This window comes from Oikopleura dioica, chromosome 1 (assembly GCF_907165135.1).
Source record: "Oikopleura dioica chromosome 1, OKI2018_I68_1.0, whole genome shotgun sequence".
In the NCBI taxonomy this organism is placed as follows: Eukaryota; Metazoa; Chordata; class Appendicularia; order Copelata; family Oikopleuridae; genus Oikopleura; species Oikopleura dioica.
This window is the reverse complement of record NC_137291.1, coordinates 3,427,736-3,443,593: the sequence shown is the minus strand read 5'-3', so window position 1 is coordinate 3,443,593 and position 15,858 is coordinate 3,427,736. Positions and strand designations below refer to the sequence as shown.

Sequence of the window (15,858 nt, the reverse complement as noted above, 5' to 3'; positions counted from 1 at the left end):
AAAAATTAACGTGAGCATGTCCGCCGCTCGATGCCATAATATTTATGCTTCGCCTTTATTCTAAGACTCGATTTCGCAAGATTGGAAATGTCCAGAGTTGTTGATACAACCTTGCAAAAGAGCCACAACTTGTTTTTGCTCGGTCGAATTGAACGGTTTTTAAAAATGATGAGAAGAGGTGCTTCTCTTCTGATTTAATCCAATTAGACCGTGGACTCTCCGGTTTAACCCAATTTCGCTGGAATTTTATTTTTTCAGTAGAATGCCGCAGGCATTGGAGATAAAAGCTTGTGCAAGATTCCGCGGTCGGATTTTCGACATCTTATAATTTTTAAATTCGAAGGAGTCTATTTTTGAGTTTTACTGAAGAAACAAAAATTTTAAGGGACTGTCCTCAAAATTCTGGACTCTTTGTCGATCAAAAACTTTCAAATATCGAACGGATCTAGCTTTATCCTGAAAAAATTAAGGGTCTACCTCAATAAAAATTCTTTAAAAACCCGCTCCTAGCAACGCTACCTCCAACGGCCTGTATACTCTTAAATTGGCTCATCAAAAGGGGACTTTTTGCAGAAGAGAGTTTGATCTAAAAGTTCCAACTAAAATTAAGGGTGTATCTAAGATAGTTTTTTAGAAAAAATTGCTCCCAGGAGGCCTATTTTCTCGATGCTTGATTTGGGGGGGGGTCCTTAATATAATTATCCTTCTTCTTGGAAAGTCCTTAAGCATTATCAAGTCGTTCGGAAGGCTTATCAGTTGAGTAGTTGCGGTGCTTATGTTGAACCCGTTTTGGCGGCAATCTGCAGAAAACATGAAAAGTGGGTGAGGTCTAGCTCCAGGGCTAAAGAAATTGGGGCTCTCTCTATCCTTGTTTTCAACATTCTCCGCCGCTAATTCTCCGAAAGTAACGTGTAACATTGTTAAGCAAATTCATTCACTTGACATGGCGCATTTCGAAATCATTTTGGACTCAAAATAATTTTACAACTAACCGTAATTGACGTGATAATCGATTGATTATTGATCCCCTTATTTTTTGTTTTATTAAAAAAGGTTCAGAAAAATCGAGGTCAAAATTGTTAGTTCAAAAAAGAGCGGTTCCGATGAATGGACAAAGATGGATTGCCTATTCGAAAAACTCGCAAGCAACGATGCACCTGCCTAATCAATCAAATTATCTCGTTTTTCAGAATTTTGTGTTTCTGTAATTACTTAATGTTTTCCTTCTTACGCAAGTCTTGACGACTTAAGGAAGGCAAATAAAACATCTCACAATCGCGAAAAAAGAGAAACGAATTAACAAAAATGTGGGCCTATATAATTTGGGCTCACATTCAAACGATTCTACGGATTCCGATCCTTTTCTGGCTCGACATTTCCGGCCAGTTTCCTGGACTCTTTCGCAAAAGGTAGAGCTTCCTTTCTCATCCCTTTCAAACTAAATTCAAGCCCTATTCAATGCTACCTGGAACTCTACCGGGAGAGAATTCGTAACTCGACAATTCCCCTACCGATCAGAAAAGAAGTCCCAAATTTTCAAGTTCTCAATATCGAGACTTCTGGATTAGAGGAACTTGAAAAGTATCTTGGCGAAATAACCGTCCTCAACTTTGGCTCGTGCACGTGACCTCCGTTTATGGACTCGATAAAAGAGTTCAAGAAAATTTTGAAAAAATTTCCATCAGGTAATAGATTTTCATCAACAAGGAAATGTAAATATATATTTTTCAATCAAAGAGCTTCTGATATTCAGTTTTTGATTTGGGTTTCAATGAACCAAAGAAAGTCATCATTGTCGTCTTCGATTTGTTCGAACAAGAGCCAGTTGTCGCTAGACTCCATTTGGGAATGACTCGGATTCCGTTTCCAACCTGATTTTAAAGAATTATTCTTTGTTTTTCATCACCTTTATGAGGACGTTCTCCCGCTCTCACAATGTAAGGACATTTTTCTTCCATGCATTCTTGCTTGTCGAGAATCCAAGTGTCCCCAAACTCAGAATTATAATGGTTATTCGCGCCAAATGGTCGTTGAAGAACAAGCCCGAGTAGACTAGGATCTTCATGAAGAGGAAGGTCTTTATAGTACATCGCTCGCATCGGCGGGTCATCTTCAGAGACATGAGTATTGATGCAGTACTCGTTTTTTCTTTCCGTTGCTTCGAGAAATGTATGATGAATTTTGACTCCATCAGTTTCACAGGGAATCGCCGAATTTCCAGCAAGGCACTCATGTTTGACGAGCATTCTATCGACTGAGGTTTTTGTTGCGCATTTAACTGTGTGAGGTTTTACGAACCCTGAGGCCGGAGATTTTATCTGAGGCCACATCTTACTGCGCGCTACGCGTGCATCTCAGTCGTCTTGTAAATAAAACTCGAGCAACACCTTTTCCAGAGTTTCGTCTTTCATTCACCGCACTAGAGAATACGTAAAGTGGGGAACTATCAAGCAAGCCGCAGGATTTGCCAAAACCTTACAAGTGGTGTCATCGTAATTGTGCGAAGACAAGACGGCTCCTCGAGTACAACTTACCGGTAAAACTAAAATCTACAAGGATCCTCGAACAATCAACCGCTCTCCAATCAATTCTTCGTCGACGCTAAACCTGATTTCTTCCCGGAAGACGCCTTTTCCGTTCCAAGGCCGCGCATCCTTCTCCTGTGGAACCAACGGCGTAAAACTTTTCGCGCACTCCCGCTGATCGAATCAGCCCAACCGTCGCCACTAGCTCCCGCTCCGCAAGCCCCTAAAAGTGATCTCTATCTGAGTTCACTGGGGTCAGGCCAGGTACAACCGTTTTGCTGCTGATTTCTCGCGCATTCTAGTCCGGCCCGCGCTGCTGTTGCTACTTCGTTCTTCACCTCGCCGCACCCACCAGTCACTGGCCTCCTAAAATCTGGTTTGGGGATTTCCTGTCGCTCTCAGCTCGCCTATCATCCCTATAATTTGACCTAGACTTTAACTATCTAGCGTCAAAGGGATCGGTCCAGGTACAAGTCTTACCCAACAGATAACCAGTCGACTCAGTCCATTCGCAGCGTCTCGCCAGCATATCTCCGTCTTCATCGCTGAAAATGTCATTCAACCCGGACAGCATCAAAACTGTAAAAGAAGCCCTGGAGTTCGCCAGCACAACTCGAGCGCAGAAAGAAGCCCTTGAAAAGCTCCCAGCTACACTACGAGAAAACGAAGAGGTCAAAACCAGATCGGAGAGTACCAAGCGATCATCGATAAGTGCACTTCTCTCGTCATGTCTGGAAAGTTACCTCTTGGCGCTCCTGCTGCTCAGTCCACTGCTGGTAGCTCTGTCATCTCCGCTTCTGTCATCAACACGGCATTCACCCGCCACTTCGGCACTTCAAAGTTCCAAGGTACCAGCCCACAAGAAACTGATCACTTCCTCGGTCTCGCCGACTCCTTCCAAAAGAGTTACATCATCGACCGCGCCACCGGCAAGCCCGCCATGGACAAACAGCAGTTCTTTCTCAGCTGTTTGCGCGCCCATCTGGATGTTGCCCCGTCTCGCGCCATCGGTGATGCTCTTGATAAATGTGCAGACTACGAAGCCGCCCGTAAACTCATCAACAGACAGTTCGGCGGAAAGCTCAACCACCTTTTGATCATCGCTGAAGCTGCTGCTACCGACTGCGATGCTGATTTGCCGCTCCACGACTATGCCGGAAAGGTCCAACAAAAGCTAAACGAGGCGTATGAAGCTTGTCTACGTGAATTCAAACGCGTAAATCCTGATAAAGAGATGACCGCCCAAGATTGCTTCTATCTCTTTGGTACGCATCTCCTGTCAGAAAAGCTCCGTCTCCAGATGCCAGATCTTTACAACAAGTTGATCGACAAAATGTCCGACAGTTTCAGACCAGATGATTTAGCTGCTGTCGCTGAGACACTCCGCCGAAATATGACTCCGACCGACGCCAACTGCTACTACTTGGGAAAACGCCGCGATAACAAGTCGAAGCCCGACAACAAAACTAAAAACGGTAAACGAGGGGCTTACCGTACCAAAAATGGTGGTCAAAACAGCAAAGATTCTGAGACCGGTAATAATGACCAGCAAGTCAAGCAAGCCACAGCTCAACCAACCACCGACAATGCACACGAGGATGAATCGGCCATTACCCTTGCGTGCTGGCGAGCTGCTCCAGTGTACCAATCTTTGCCAAAGCTAGTGCCAGACCCCTACACCGCTAGCATCAAATTCACACGTGACAACTGCTCGTTCGTCACCGACGTAGAGATCGACTCCGGATCCTGCGCCACTATGCTGCCAAAGAAGGTAGTCCCTGAAAAGTTACTGTCGCAGCTGAAACCAGCTCCATTGACGATTTCTGGACTGTATGGTGCCGCCAAAAGCCCACTTGGCTATTTGGAGATGAAAATGATCTTCGACGCGGGCCCTGAATTAGAAGCAAAAGTCTACGTGCTGGAGGATTGCCCAAGCCTGCTAGGGCGCGACATCTTCCAATCTCCAGAAATTCGATCAGTCGAATTCGAGAAAACCTACCTTCGCCTGAACTTCGATGGCAGGTACAAGTCATTTTCACCGTTGAAGGTCCAGCTCAAGCGAAACTCGCGGGTTGGGATCGCCAAACCTGACGGTGGAAACGAGGTTCATCAGGTACCCGATGGAAGCCTGACTTTGTCGGTGAAGCAAAGTCTCGGCCACGATCTGCCTACACACGCGCCTTTGGAGCACCAAAATACGATCACAGCTGATCTTAAAGAGCTCAAGGCCGCATCTGCAACTTCTCCGCAGTCACTTGGCGAATTTCCGGAAGACGCAGAGTTGCACTCCGTGCCTGGCGAGGTACGAAACCGTGAGCAGAACTCGATTCCGCAGGCCCAATCTTCACTGGTAGTCGAGCCTACCGAAAAAGTGCTCACCGAAACCCCTGCATTTGATACTGGTCAGATCCAAGCTGCTAGTTTCAAAGCTGATTCGATGCCTTCTTCGTCTAAGGGGGATGTCTCTGGTAAAACGAAGAAAGATAGTTCTCTCAGCACAGAACATCAAACTACAATCGTCGAATCTCCAACTTCAACCGTCGCGAAAAATACTTCGTCGCAGAATCCTTCGGACCCCGCTACAGATCAACCTCAAGTCTACCTTGGACAGAATGCCACGTTTCTCTCGACAACGAATTCCCAGGAACGAGCAGAAAATTCTGCCCTTGAAAAGTCCGATTTGGGCAGATTGGCCGGAAATCTCGACCGACCAGCCAATCAGCGTCCGCCGCTGTCGACGACCCCGGTGAACTTTCCCACGATCCCGACGGAAATCTTGGATACGCCGCTCAAGTGTGTTGTTGCTCGTACATCGTCGCCGCCATCTACTCCCAAGAGAAATTGCCGCTCTCCAGTCAGTACTCAAAACTACTAGAGCAATTTCGAAAAGGTCTCGCCTGTCCGCCAACTACTTCTCAGAAGCCGACTTGCGATGCAATTCTTCTCTTACTGTACCCTCATACTAAACTCTAGGGGGGATGTGAGGTTTTACGAACCCTGAGGCCGGAGATTTTATCTGAGGCCACATCTTACTGCGCGCTACGCGTGCATCTCAGTCGTCTTGTAAATAAAACTCGAGCAACACCTTTTCCAGAGTTTCGTCTTTCATTCACCGCACTAGAGAATACGTAAAGTGGGGAACTATCAAGCAAGCCGCAGGATTTGCCAAAACCTTACAACTGTCATCTTAATCAAATTTTGAAATAAATGTTATCGATAGTATCATACATTTCTGTCCTCTTATGGGGTATGCAATTCAATCAGAAAATATCTTTATATTCTATTAAATATTTTTAACTTTTATTTTTAAGAGGGGGGTCGTCAATATGGATTTTCAGGGTTTATCAAAATCCCACTTCTACATATAGTGTGCATATAAAAATTATATTTTTGGAATCTACAAATTCTGACGAGTCTGTTGAGCCTAAAATTATTATATAAAAATAAGTTTTAGGGGGTAAAATCGATGAATTTGTGAAAAAATGATCATTTTTGGTGAATTTTCGCGAAATGGCCCTACTTTGGCGGCATTTCTAACCGATTTTTCTGGCCAAATTTTTTCTCGTTTGCGCCGATAGAATTTTACAACCCTTTTCTTTCCCCTGACAATTTTAGTTTTTTCTATCCAATCAGGTTTTTCCGCTTTTTTGCTCAAGAGAAACCCCGATATTGACGACCTCCCCCTTAATCCTTTTAAAATCATTAAATCTGACTGAAAAAGAGACCCCAGGTCGTAAGTGAGAAAACCAATTTTCACATCAGGGCTAAAACATGTTGCCTCGTCTTCAATCGGAAAACAAGAGCCTTTTTCCCCACAGTCGACTCCAAAGCAAGGATTCATATTAGAAACCGTTGTTGTTTTTCCTTTTGTTGTTGTCGAAACCGTGCTTGTTGAAGAGGTTGACGAGGTTGTAGAAGAACTTGAAATCGAGCTTGTTGGAGTTGTTGATTCTGAATCCATCGGAAAAGAGTTTGATGTCCATTGTTTTGTTCCATAAGATCCTGTCGTGTTTTTCTCTATATTTGGTAGTGTCTTATCAAAGTCGTGATCATGTCTTCTCAAGAAAACTGGCGTTGTAATGGATGATATAGCTGAGAGAAGAACCACTATTGATAAAATATATAGAATTTTTTTGTAATTTTCTATTTTCATTTTGAAGATTTGATCTTTTGTTTCCGTTGACGACGAATTTAATGCTCGATTTTATGCGTGTTTATTTTGATTTTTCGATAAAAGATTTCAAACTGTTTCTGATATGAATTTTTCGCCTGACAGATAAAAAGATTGCGACGTCGATCACTCATTGTAATCTTTTTCTTATCTTCGTTTTCAAATAATTTATTCCCAAATCATTAATTTTTTAGTAACCTTTCTCACGATCTACGTCCGCGAAGCTCACCCCACCGACGGCTGGGCAATCCAAAACTCCTACAATCTTCCCCAGGCAACTTCCAACTCCGACAGAATTCAATCCGCAAAAATCCTCCAAGCAGAAGCCGGCGAGATCGGAACAATTCTCGCCGACCCAATCGGCGACGAAATCGAGCAGTTTTTCTCAGCCCTTCCTGAAAGACTCGCGATTTTAAAAATAAAAAGGTCGAGTATGTTGGTGAACCTGGACCGTTTGGTTACGATTTGGACGAAATGGTGCGAAAACTGGAGGAAATTTTGAAAGAAAACTAATTTTTCGGACGAAACCAATTTATGGAAGTGAATTTTTGGATAACCAATAAGATTGCTGTATTCGGCCAACCGGCCAATCAAAACCCTGATTTATCAAACCACTTCCATAAATTGGTTCAACCTAATTTTTCTGCATTTTTTATTACTGCTCATGATGTTTTTCGAGAAAACCTATCTGGAAATCGAAAGATTGATAATTAAAAATTACAGTAATAACTCGAAACTCAAGTGTTTCGAAAATATGAGCTTGTTGAGCATAATTATTTTTACAAAAGCAGATAAGTGAAAAACTGTTTTGCTCCTTTATTTTTCTTTTTTAACAATTAGAAGATTGAGCAGGGAAGCAGTTCTTCTGAGAGCAATAAACATAAATTTATTGCTCCACAAAATTATTCGAAGCATTAAATTGAACGCAAATTTATTAGTTTTGAAAACAAAAGCGAGCTCGGCGGACGTGTGTGGGAGCTTACTCATCAGTCAGTCGCAATATCAATATTTTGTCACCTTGAAAATTTTAAGCTTCAGTTTTGCAGACTTTTATTCTCACGGAAATATCGCGTAAGCAAAGAAGAATACAGAAAGAGAGTTGCGAAAAAGATGGATATTTTGACGGTGATAGAAAAATATTATACAAAGTAAGTTATTCAAAAATCGTCGTTCTAGGGTTAGGGTTTTGATGTTTCTGTTATTTTAAGACTGAAGTTTCATTAAATTTGAGCTGAAAATCGCTCAATTTGTTGAGCGAAAAATCCGACTTTCTTGAGCCGAGATTGAGCTTAACCCCTATAAACGAAGTGTACAATTTTTGTCGATTTTGGGTTATTATCGCCTGCCAAACAGAACTGGTAGATCGGAACGATCTGAAAACTTAAATGAGTATTTGCACACGCATTACGCACCTCCCTAAAAAGTTTCAGTCTGATAAGACCCACGAGTACTGCGTGAGCACCGTTTTTCTCACCTCCACCTGCGCGCTTCAAAGGAACAAAAAATTCTATTTATCTTTTAGGCGTCTCTGAGCTATTGTTTTTAACTTATTTAAAGGTTTTTAAGTATGGAGAATTCGAATCTGGGATCTTTGAAAAGATTGGATGAAGATTTTTAATAATTTCGACATAATTAATTATAGAAGAAAAACAAATTCTAGTGCGTAGTATAGAAAATCTAAAAGTGTAGTTTGAAAGAAAATGTTCGTTTATGTATAATTTGTGATTTTCAGGAGATTATCTCAAGAGGAAGGCCAAATCGACAAAAATTGTACACTTCGTCTAAGGGGTTCTTTAGACTGCTTCGCTTATAGGGGTTAAACTAAGCCCTAGCTGAGCTGGGCTGAGCTTAGCTGGGCTGAGCAGAACTGGGCTGGGCTGGGCTGGGCTGGGCTGGGCTGGGTTGGGCTGGGCTGGGCTGGGCAGGGCTGGGCTGGGCTGGGCTGGGCTGGGCTGGGCTGGGTCGAGCTCAGCCGAGCTGAGCTGAGCTGAGCTGAGCAGAGCTCGGCTGAGCTGAGGTGAGCCAAGCTGAGGAGAGCAAATCGCCACGAATCTGCTCAAATTTTTGATTTTCGTTTTTTTTTCTACGAATTCTATTTCAAAGGTTCCTTGAGTCACATTTTCTTTGTATGGAAAGTGATTAACATGCTGCATCGCAGTGGGGTGGTGTGACGAATGGTCTCTCTGTTTCTATGAAACGCGTTTTTTGAGGCGCGTGTTTTCGAGTCCCAAGGTGTCACTTTTTCATTCAAAGCTACCAAATCCGTGCTTATCATTTTTTTTTCTCTGGCGACTCGCCAGTGGCGAGTGCAGATTTCGAGATCGCTGATATTTTTTATTATCAACAGAAAAAAGGGAAAAGTCAAGAAAAAATAAGATACAAAGGCTGTCAAAGTCAGAATGACTGTAAGCTCTCCCAGAGGAATCGCAAGATCAAGGTTTGAAATGAACATAAAAAGGATTTTTGAAGAAGATTTTCCTTGGAAAAAAAATTTTCATCAACCCTCTTTTAGGCACAAATCGCAGTCGCTCGATGACTCCGCAAATTTGGACAAGCAGTACTCGCCGTCACAATGGGCGACTCGCCTGACACCCGAAACAATTGTGGGAAATCATGTGGAAACCGTAAGTCCTTTTCAACCCCTTCTCCAAAATACTTTTTTTCAAAAGATGGTTTCTGCGACGAAAAACGCGCGGAGCAGCATCAACTGCGAAACCGGAGTGAAATACAGTGATCTCGGCCCGAACTGTCTGCTAGACATCTACAAGCCAGAAGAAGTGACGAAAGGAACGCCAGTTTTTGTCTACATCCACGGTGGTTACTGGCAAGAGTGCAGTAGAGATGTTTCGGGACATGCAGCAGAATCGGTGACGAAAATGGGCGCAATTTATGTCGGAATTGGTTATGATCTCTGTCCGAGGTGAGATTTCAATGAGATGTTTTCGTGAAATTTACAGAGTGACACCCTTAAAATTGCAAATAAAGCCATAAAAATGGATTTTTTCAAAAAAAAAATTAGTTTTTCGGGAATTTTCGGAAGAATTTGAAAATTTTTTTACCAAAAATAAGGATATCAATTTGTTAATTTTCAGAGGAAAGTCCTTTTTGCTTATTTTCAACAGTGGAATATTTTTTAACTCGCTGCTAATTCTTCTCTCGTGTCATCCCCTAAAAATAAAACCCTCCCTCGCCCTCTCCTTATTTAACCTCCTTGCGCAACAAACTCATCCTTTTCAGTGTTTCAATGTCTGAAATCGTCGCTCAAGTGCAAGCAGCATTTCAATTCATTCGCCACAAATTTCCTTACACTGTCGGAATTCACATTATGGGACACTCGGCTGGTGCTCATTTGGCGACGATGGTTTTGGCGCAGCATTCGCACGATTTTCCAAGCTTGCTGCCCGTGACGATTTATGCTGTTTCGGGGATTTTCGATTTGAGGTGAAAAAAGGGGCCAATTTTTCCTTAAAATAAATTTAGGCCGATTGTGGAAACTTCCGTCAATAATGCCTTGAAACTCACCATCGACGACGCCGAAGCCATGTCTCCAATGGACCCGACTAACTTCAAGAAAATCTACGCGAATTCAAGACAATCGACTCGTTTCATTATCTGCATCGCTGAAAATGACTCTCCAGCTTTCCACGATCAGTCTCTTCGGTAATCTTTTACTTTGGCTTTCTCTTTCATTTTTAAGCTTTTACGAAATGCTGAATGCAACTGGAGTTCGATGCGATTTCATTGAATTCGAAAATACCGATCATTTCAGTAAGAAAATTTTTTTTTCAAGAAAAGAATGATTCTTTTTAGACATTGTGGAAAAATCAACAGACCCAAATTACTTGATGAACGATGTTATCAAGAACCAGCTTTCCTCCTTGTCTTCCAACTGAACTGGCTTTAACTCTTTTTTCTCCTGTACAAATTCAATCAAGAATAAACATGTTTGTGCGATTCAAATTTTCGCCAGTTTAAGAGTAAAAGCAGTGGGCATCAAATACCAAGTGTTGGCTTCCATATTGTCGATAGATGGATGCTCGTTGACGACCTTTATTTTCATCCCGTCTTCTTCGAACTCTGCAGTTCTGGTGTCATTGTCAAAATAGAACCGCACGAAGTCAAACTTCTCGTAGTAAGGGTTTTTCAGGGGGATTCGCAGAGCTATAATTTTTTTATGGACCTCACCGTCAGCTTTTTTCGAAAAATCAAATTTCGGAATTTTAAAATTTTGACCCCGGAATTGAATTCTACAGGCCAAAAAACGATTTTAGGCTGCATTTTTTGGGGGTCTATCTCGACTCCTTCACCCCCAAAATCGCATTTGAAAATTAGACTATTCGCCAAAAATTGACGAATTTCCCCAAATTTTGGCAAATGTATTGAATTATCTTGGTCAAAACTTTCTCTCATCAAGATTTTGAAGCAAGTTTAACCTGAGGACGCGTTAAGAATCAAAAATATGGTGTTTTTAAAAAATTCCCTTTTCGGACATAAAAGCTCACGGGGGGTCCTTAAATTAATTTTCGATAAATAGAGAACCTACCTGGAGAGTGGTCCTTGAAGTCGGTGTTTTGGAGAACGTACTCGTCATTTTCAACTCGGTCGAGCGTCATTTGGTGGAAAAGAATTTCGCCAGAAGGAAATAAATATGCGCCAGTGACAGTTGCGGGGCGAGTGAAGGAGAAATTTTCGTTAAGAATTACTGAACTTGGCAAAATTTGATAAAAGGAATCTCTCCTTACCTTCTTGATATTCACAAGATGATGCGTGAATCTGAGGACTGAAGCTTTGAGTGCTAAGGTTTTTTATATTTTCCCAGCCACTTTCCATTAAATATGTTTTCTGGCAAAGTCGCTGAAGAAGAATCTCGATTTCATTTTGTTGAAATTGTTTTTCTTTCTCGTTTGGGTTCAAATTGAGTCCAGCCATGCTTTGTGGAAAAACAATCATCGTCAAAGTAGACAAAATTTTCTCGAAAGTGTATGAACAGTCCGCATCGTTGAAGCCAAGATCATTTTTTATTGCGTGTCGAAGAAGTGTCGTGACAGAAATTGGCACGCAAAGTTGCGAGTTTTTCTGGTCAAAGACGTTTTCGGTCAAGTTTTGCATTCCTTGCTCGACACATTTGCTCGCGCTTTGTCTCAGAATCGACATTTGACAGGACTCAGTCAAGTTTGGATTTTCCTGGCAAAAATCGTCAGACGCATTTTTGAGAGAGATTATTTTCGTGATTTCGGAAAATAAATTGCGTTGCTCGTCGAAATCATAAACATTTGCCCAAGTTGTAATTGAATGAGCGCCACAATTCTAAAAATATAAAAAAAATAAACAGTAAGGAACCCCCGTCAGCTTTTTCCTTCGAAAAATGGAAATTTTTATAAACACCATATTTTTGGTTTTTCATGCGTCCTCAGGTTAAACTTGCTTTAAAAACTTGGTCAGAGGAATTTTGGACCAATAAAAATCAATGTTTTGCCAAAATAAGGGAAATTCGTCAATTTTCGGCGAAAAGTCCAATTTTCAAATGCGATTTGGGGGTGAAGGAGTCAAGATTAGACCCTCAAAAATGCAGCCTAAAATCGTTTTTAACCCGCAGAATCTATTTCCCGGGTCAAAATTTCGAAATTCGAAACTAAATTTTTCGAAAAAAGCTGACGGGGAAGGGGGTCCTTAAAAACCTTTGCGATTTCATCGATTTCTTTGCGTTGCTCATCACTAATCGGCTGATAAAGAAGCGTCCACGACGTTTTCCAGTCGCAAAAAGAAAATAATATAAATTTGAAGCTTCATAACCTCCTCCAGTCGAAGTTGGTTTAGAATGCGTAAATCCTGGCGTCCCAGCAGCTTCGAAATTTAAAAGTACTTAGGTAATTAAAATGTTCAAAGACTTACCAAGAGCAATATAAGCTTTGTATTTAGATCCTCTTCTCACGTAACCCATATTTCGGTAGCTTTTTCGTCCAGTCTCGTCCATAACAAGCCCAAAGTCTATGAACTTTGGTACTCCGCCAATAATCAGAAAGTTTTCCGGTTTCTGATCCCAATGCGAAATTCCACAATTGTCATTCAAGTATTTATCTCCATCCAAAATTCCGTACGCAATCATTTTTCTTTCTTCCAAATCAATTTTTTCTTCCTGAAGCAAACTTCTCAAAGAAACTTCTCCTTTTTCTATGATGGTTATCCATCCCAAACAGTCTTCTTTCTCTTCGTCTTTTTCGTGAAATAATTCAATATTAACGTAGTTCTTGATAACATTCTTATCTGGGCTCGGCAACCTGACTAGAAAACCTGAGTCAGGGTCTGAAAGAGCTAAAATGAAAAGCCGCGTAGCGGCTTTTTCTAAAATTGAAGCCGCAGAGCGGCTTCGCCAAAATTAATAAATACACTAAGAAGGTAAAATATGCGAAGCCGCTTTGCGGCTTCGTTTTTAAAAAAAGCCGCTACGCGGCTTTTCATTTTAGCTCTTGCAGGCCCTGACTTAGGTTTTCTACTCAGACTTCCGAGCCCAGATTCTTATGGCATGGGATCTTCTTATCGTTGTCTTCGGATGATTCCTGGCTTTTTGCTGGCTCAAAATCTAAAAATAATTTCTTGAGCAAAAAATTCTCAAAACCTTATTAAACCTTTAGAAAAATTCACATCAAAAATAATCTCTTCGGCTCCGAATTCCTCGGTAAAAAGAAAGGGATCAAAAACCTGGACTCGCACCGCGGTCTCAAAACCATCGAAATTCTCAGCAAGAACGATTGCTTCTCCTCCTTTCGAAATAATCTTACTCTCCAAATCATCGGCTAGCTGCCATTCGCCAGTTTCTTCTTTGATATCCCATCGACTTATTGTCTCACCATAAAAGGAAGGGTTATTCTCAAGAAGCATTTTTTGGAATGTCGTCAGCTTCAATTCCCTTTGTGACCATTGCCGGCTGAAGAAAACATCTGCAAAGCCGTCCTTCCTGAAAATAATAAAGTACCACCAAACGCACCAGCCATCATCTTCAAAATAGCTTCTCGAAACTGATTCCACAAGTCGGCATTTCTGACTCCGCGAAGTTGTTCTCTTCAGTTTCGGAAGAAATTCCTTTAGCCAAGATTCAACTTTCTTTCTTTCCAGTTGACTTGGATGGCCAATATCTTGACCATTTTCAGGCTCTATTGTTTTTGCCATTTTTTTGTTTCAATTTTGGTATCTCAGATGAAAAAAATTCACAAAAAATGAAGGGTCATTATTAAACTCTGAACACTCACTTGTTTCAACATGTCTTTTTTACGAGAGTAAGATCAGAGTTTGCGAAGCAAATAAGTGAAAAGGCAAATATGCCTTCATATTCCAGGATCAAAGTAGGACGTTTTTGGCCTTTGAAACGTCGGAAGGATAAGTACCCTAAGGGGAAGTACCCAATTATCGGGGTTTACGAATACGCTGAATCTGACTAAAATGAAAGTAAAATGATTCAAAAAAATTAACTTGTTAATTTTGATTTTCTGTCCTTAGACCTAAAAACCATGAGGGGGGGTGCCGTCAATATCCGGATTACGGAAAAACAAAAAAAAAAGCGGTGAAACCTGATTGGATGGAGAAATTTAAAATGAGGATTGAATTGAAAAGGGTTGAAATAATTCATCGGCAAAAACAAGAAAAAATTTTGGCCAGAAAAAATCTGCTAAAATGTCCCCAAAGTAGGTTCATTTTCGTGAAAATTGCTCGAAAAGAAACCAAAAAAAAGCTCATCGATAAATATCCCTACGGATTCTTTCTTTTTCAAAGGCAATTTTTCCACCTCTGTCTCTGAGGAGGTGTTCGGTTAATCGAAAGTATTTAAAATCATCAAAAACAATTTAATTTTGCTGTAGAGACGATCAGATAAAATGGCAAAAAGAAATCACCTCTGTTTTTGCTGACAGAATTTAAAGGAACTTCGCTAACATCTCACATTGACTTTTGAGATTTCATCACGTCAAGGTGAAAGCTCTTTTTTTATACTTCCCATTTAGACGTTTCTGAGTTTTTTATCAGAACCAGAACACGCACAAAACGCTTGACCTATGTGCCGGACGATATGTTGAAAACAACAACGATTTACCAAAAGTTGGATTCGCGTTCTGATAGACAGTGTTTTCGAGTCGCTTGAAACGTAAATTTGCCTGCGGAAAATATTCTGTCGGACGCAAGTTGCGATGCTCGTCTTTCAGACTCGGCCGACTCAGCGCAAAATGCTCCAATAAAACAAGCGCATTGCCTCGCGCACACTCCGCCATCCGATCATCGCTCATCATTTCGAGAACGAGTGACCTGGCTTAGGACACATTTTTGAGAAATCGAAAATTTCTAATCCATCAATTTTCGGATCAAATTTTTTTTATTGGCAATTAACTAAACAGGGGAAAAATAAAACGATGGATAAAGAAAAAGAGAGACAGAGACAGAGAGATAGAGATACTAACAGTTTTGAGTAAACAGTTTTGATAGTGATTCTTCTAACAGTTTCTTAAGGGTATCCCCTTAATTTTCGCTTGGAAAAACGCTAAATCGTGATTCCTAAGGGGTTGAGTTAAGGGTCTGCCAAGGCAAAATTTGGAAAGAGGGGTTCCCTTAAGTTTTATGACGAAAAACTTAAGGGAATAGCCTTCGATATGCTAAAAGCGCCTGAAAAGACCCCAAAACCGCCCTTAAAATGCTCAAACCGAAAGATAGGGATACCCTTAAGTCAAAAATTCATTCAAAAGTTCAAGTTGTAAGTGAGACCCATTGTCAGTCAGGATTTGGGTTAATGGGATGATCCCGGATTCAGAAAATCGCGAATCGAAATCCAGTTTTGTTTCATTCAGTCGATTGAGGGTATATCATCCCGTTATCCAAAACTGGCAGCTGGTGGTTGTTCTCCCAATCGACGAATAAGGAGAGGCGGCGGCATGCTTTTTCTAGCGCTGGAATTTGGAGTCGCGAAATTGGCTGGTAAGATCGTTTCTCTCCGGCTCGCAGATCGAGTGTCTCTGAGACCGAGGCCGAGCGACGGGGAGAGAGCAGCAAGGCCAACGCCCGGCGACACGGCCAATCGAAAAGGGGAGCGAAACGCTGACAACGGCAACTTTGACCCTCGACGACTTGTGTCGAGTTGCGCAACGAGCACCATGTTGTTCAAGTTGGCTTTGAATATTTAAC

The 15,858-nt window shown here is 41.5% G+C and overlaps 3 protein-coding genes across 4 annotated transcripts; 2 read left to right on the top strand and 1 right to left on the bottom strand.

Moving 5' to 3' along the window:
- The first annotated feature begins 1,279 nt into the window (after positions 1-1,279).
- LOC145699041 (type I iodothyronine deiodinase-like) lies at positions 1,280-7,385 on the top strand. Its single transcript, XM_081776294.1, is given in 4 exon segments — positions 1,280-1,409; positions 1,450-1,685; positions 6,891-7,109; positions 7,112-7,385. Coding segments are annotated over 3 exon segments (366 nt in total). The 5' UTR covers positions 1,280-1,409; positions 1,450-1,636; the 3' UTR covers positions 7,210-7,385.
- A 320-nt stretch (positions 7,386-7,705) lies between these two features.
- On the top strand, positions 7,706-10,650 carry LOC145698953 (kynurenine formamidase-like). Of its 2 annotated transcripts, none has more exons than XM_081776206.1 (7): positions 7,706-7,844; positions 9,209-9,320; positions 9,366-9,616; positions 9,934-10,137; positions 10,177-10,356; positions 10,394-10,464; positions 10,507-10,650. In XM_081776206.1, the coding sequence occupies exons 1-7, from the start codon at positions 7,807-7,809 to the stop codon at positions 10,587-10,589; spliced, it is 939 nt and encodes a 312-aa protein (XP_081632332.1). In that variant the 5' UTR covers positions 7,706-7,806; the 3' UTR covers positions 10,590-10,650. The 2 variants fall into 2 exon arrangements, with proteins under 2 accessions (XP_081632332.1, XP_081632323.1); XM_081776197.1 differs by lacking the exon at positions 7,706-7,844 and adding an exon at positions 8,972-9,133.
- Positions 10,583-11,954, bottom strand: LOC145698990 (uncharacterized). The gene is made up of 3 exons (XM_081776239.1): positions 11,439-11,954; positions 11,240-11,398; positions 10,583-10,857 (listed from the first exon to the last, which is right to left on the bottom strand). The coding sequence occupies exons 1-3, from the start codon at positions 11,848-11,850 to the stop codon at positions 10,652-10,654; spliced, it is 777 nt and encodes a 258-aa protein (XP_081632365.1). The 5' UTR covers positions 11,851-11,954; the 3' UTR covers positions 10,583-10,651.
- Positions 11,955-15,858: the final 3,904 nt, after the last annotated feature.

Bases quoted from the DNA above. Each gene is read 5' to 3' on its own strand.
- LOC145698990 (XM_081776239.1), bottom strand. From the start codon at position 11,850: ATGTCGATTCTGAGACAAAGCGCGAGCAAATGTGTCGAGCAAGGAATG. The intron at 11,399-11,438 runs GTAAGGAGAGAT...TGCCAAGTTCAG, and splicing joins ATCTTGTGAATATCAAGAAG to TAATTCTTAACGAAAATTTC. The intron at 10,858-11,239 runs GTAGGTTCTCTA...AAAAAATTATAG, and splicing joins CTTCAAGGACCACTCTCCAG to CTCTGCGAATCCCCCTGAAA.
- LOC145698953 (XM_081776206.1), top strand. From the start codon at position 7,807: ATGGATATTTTGACGGTGATAGAAAAATATTATACAAA. The intron at 9,321-9,365 runs GTAAGTCCTTTT...TTTTTTCAAAAG, and splicing joins TGGGAAATCATGTGGAAACC to ATGGTTTCTGCGACGAAAAA. The intron at 10,465-10,506 runs GTAAGAAAATTT...GATTCTTTTTAG, and splicing joins CGAAAATACCGATCATTTCA to ACATTGTGGAAAAATCAACA.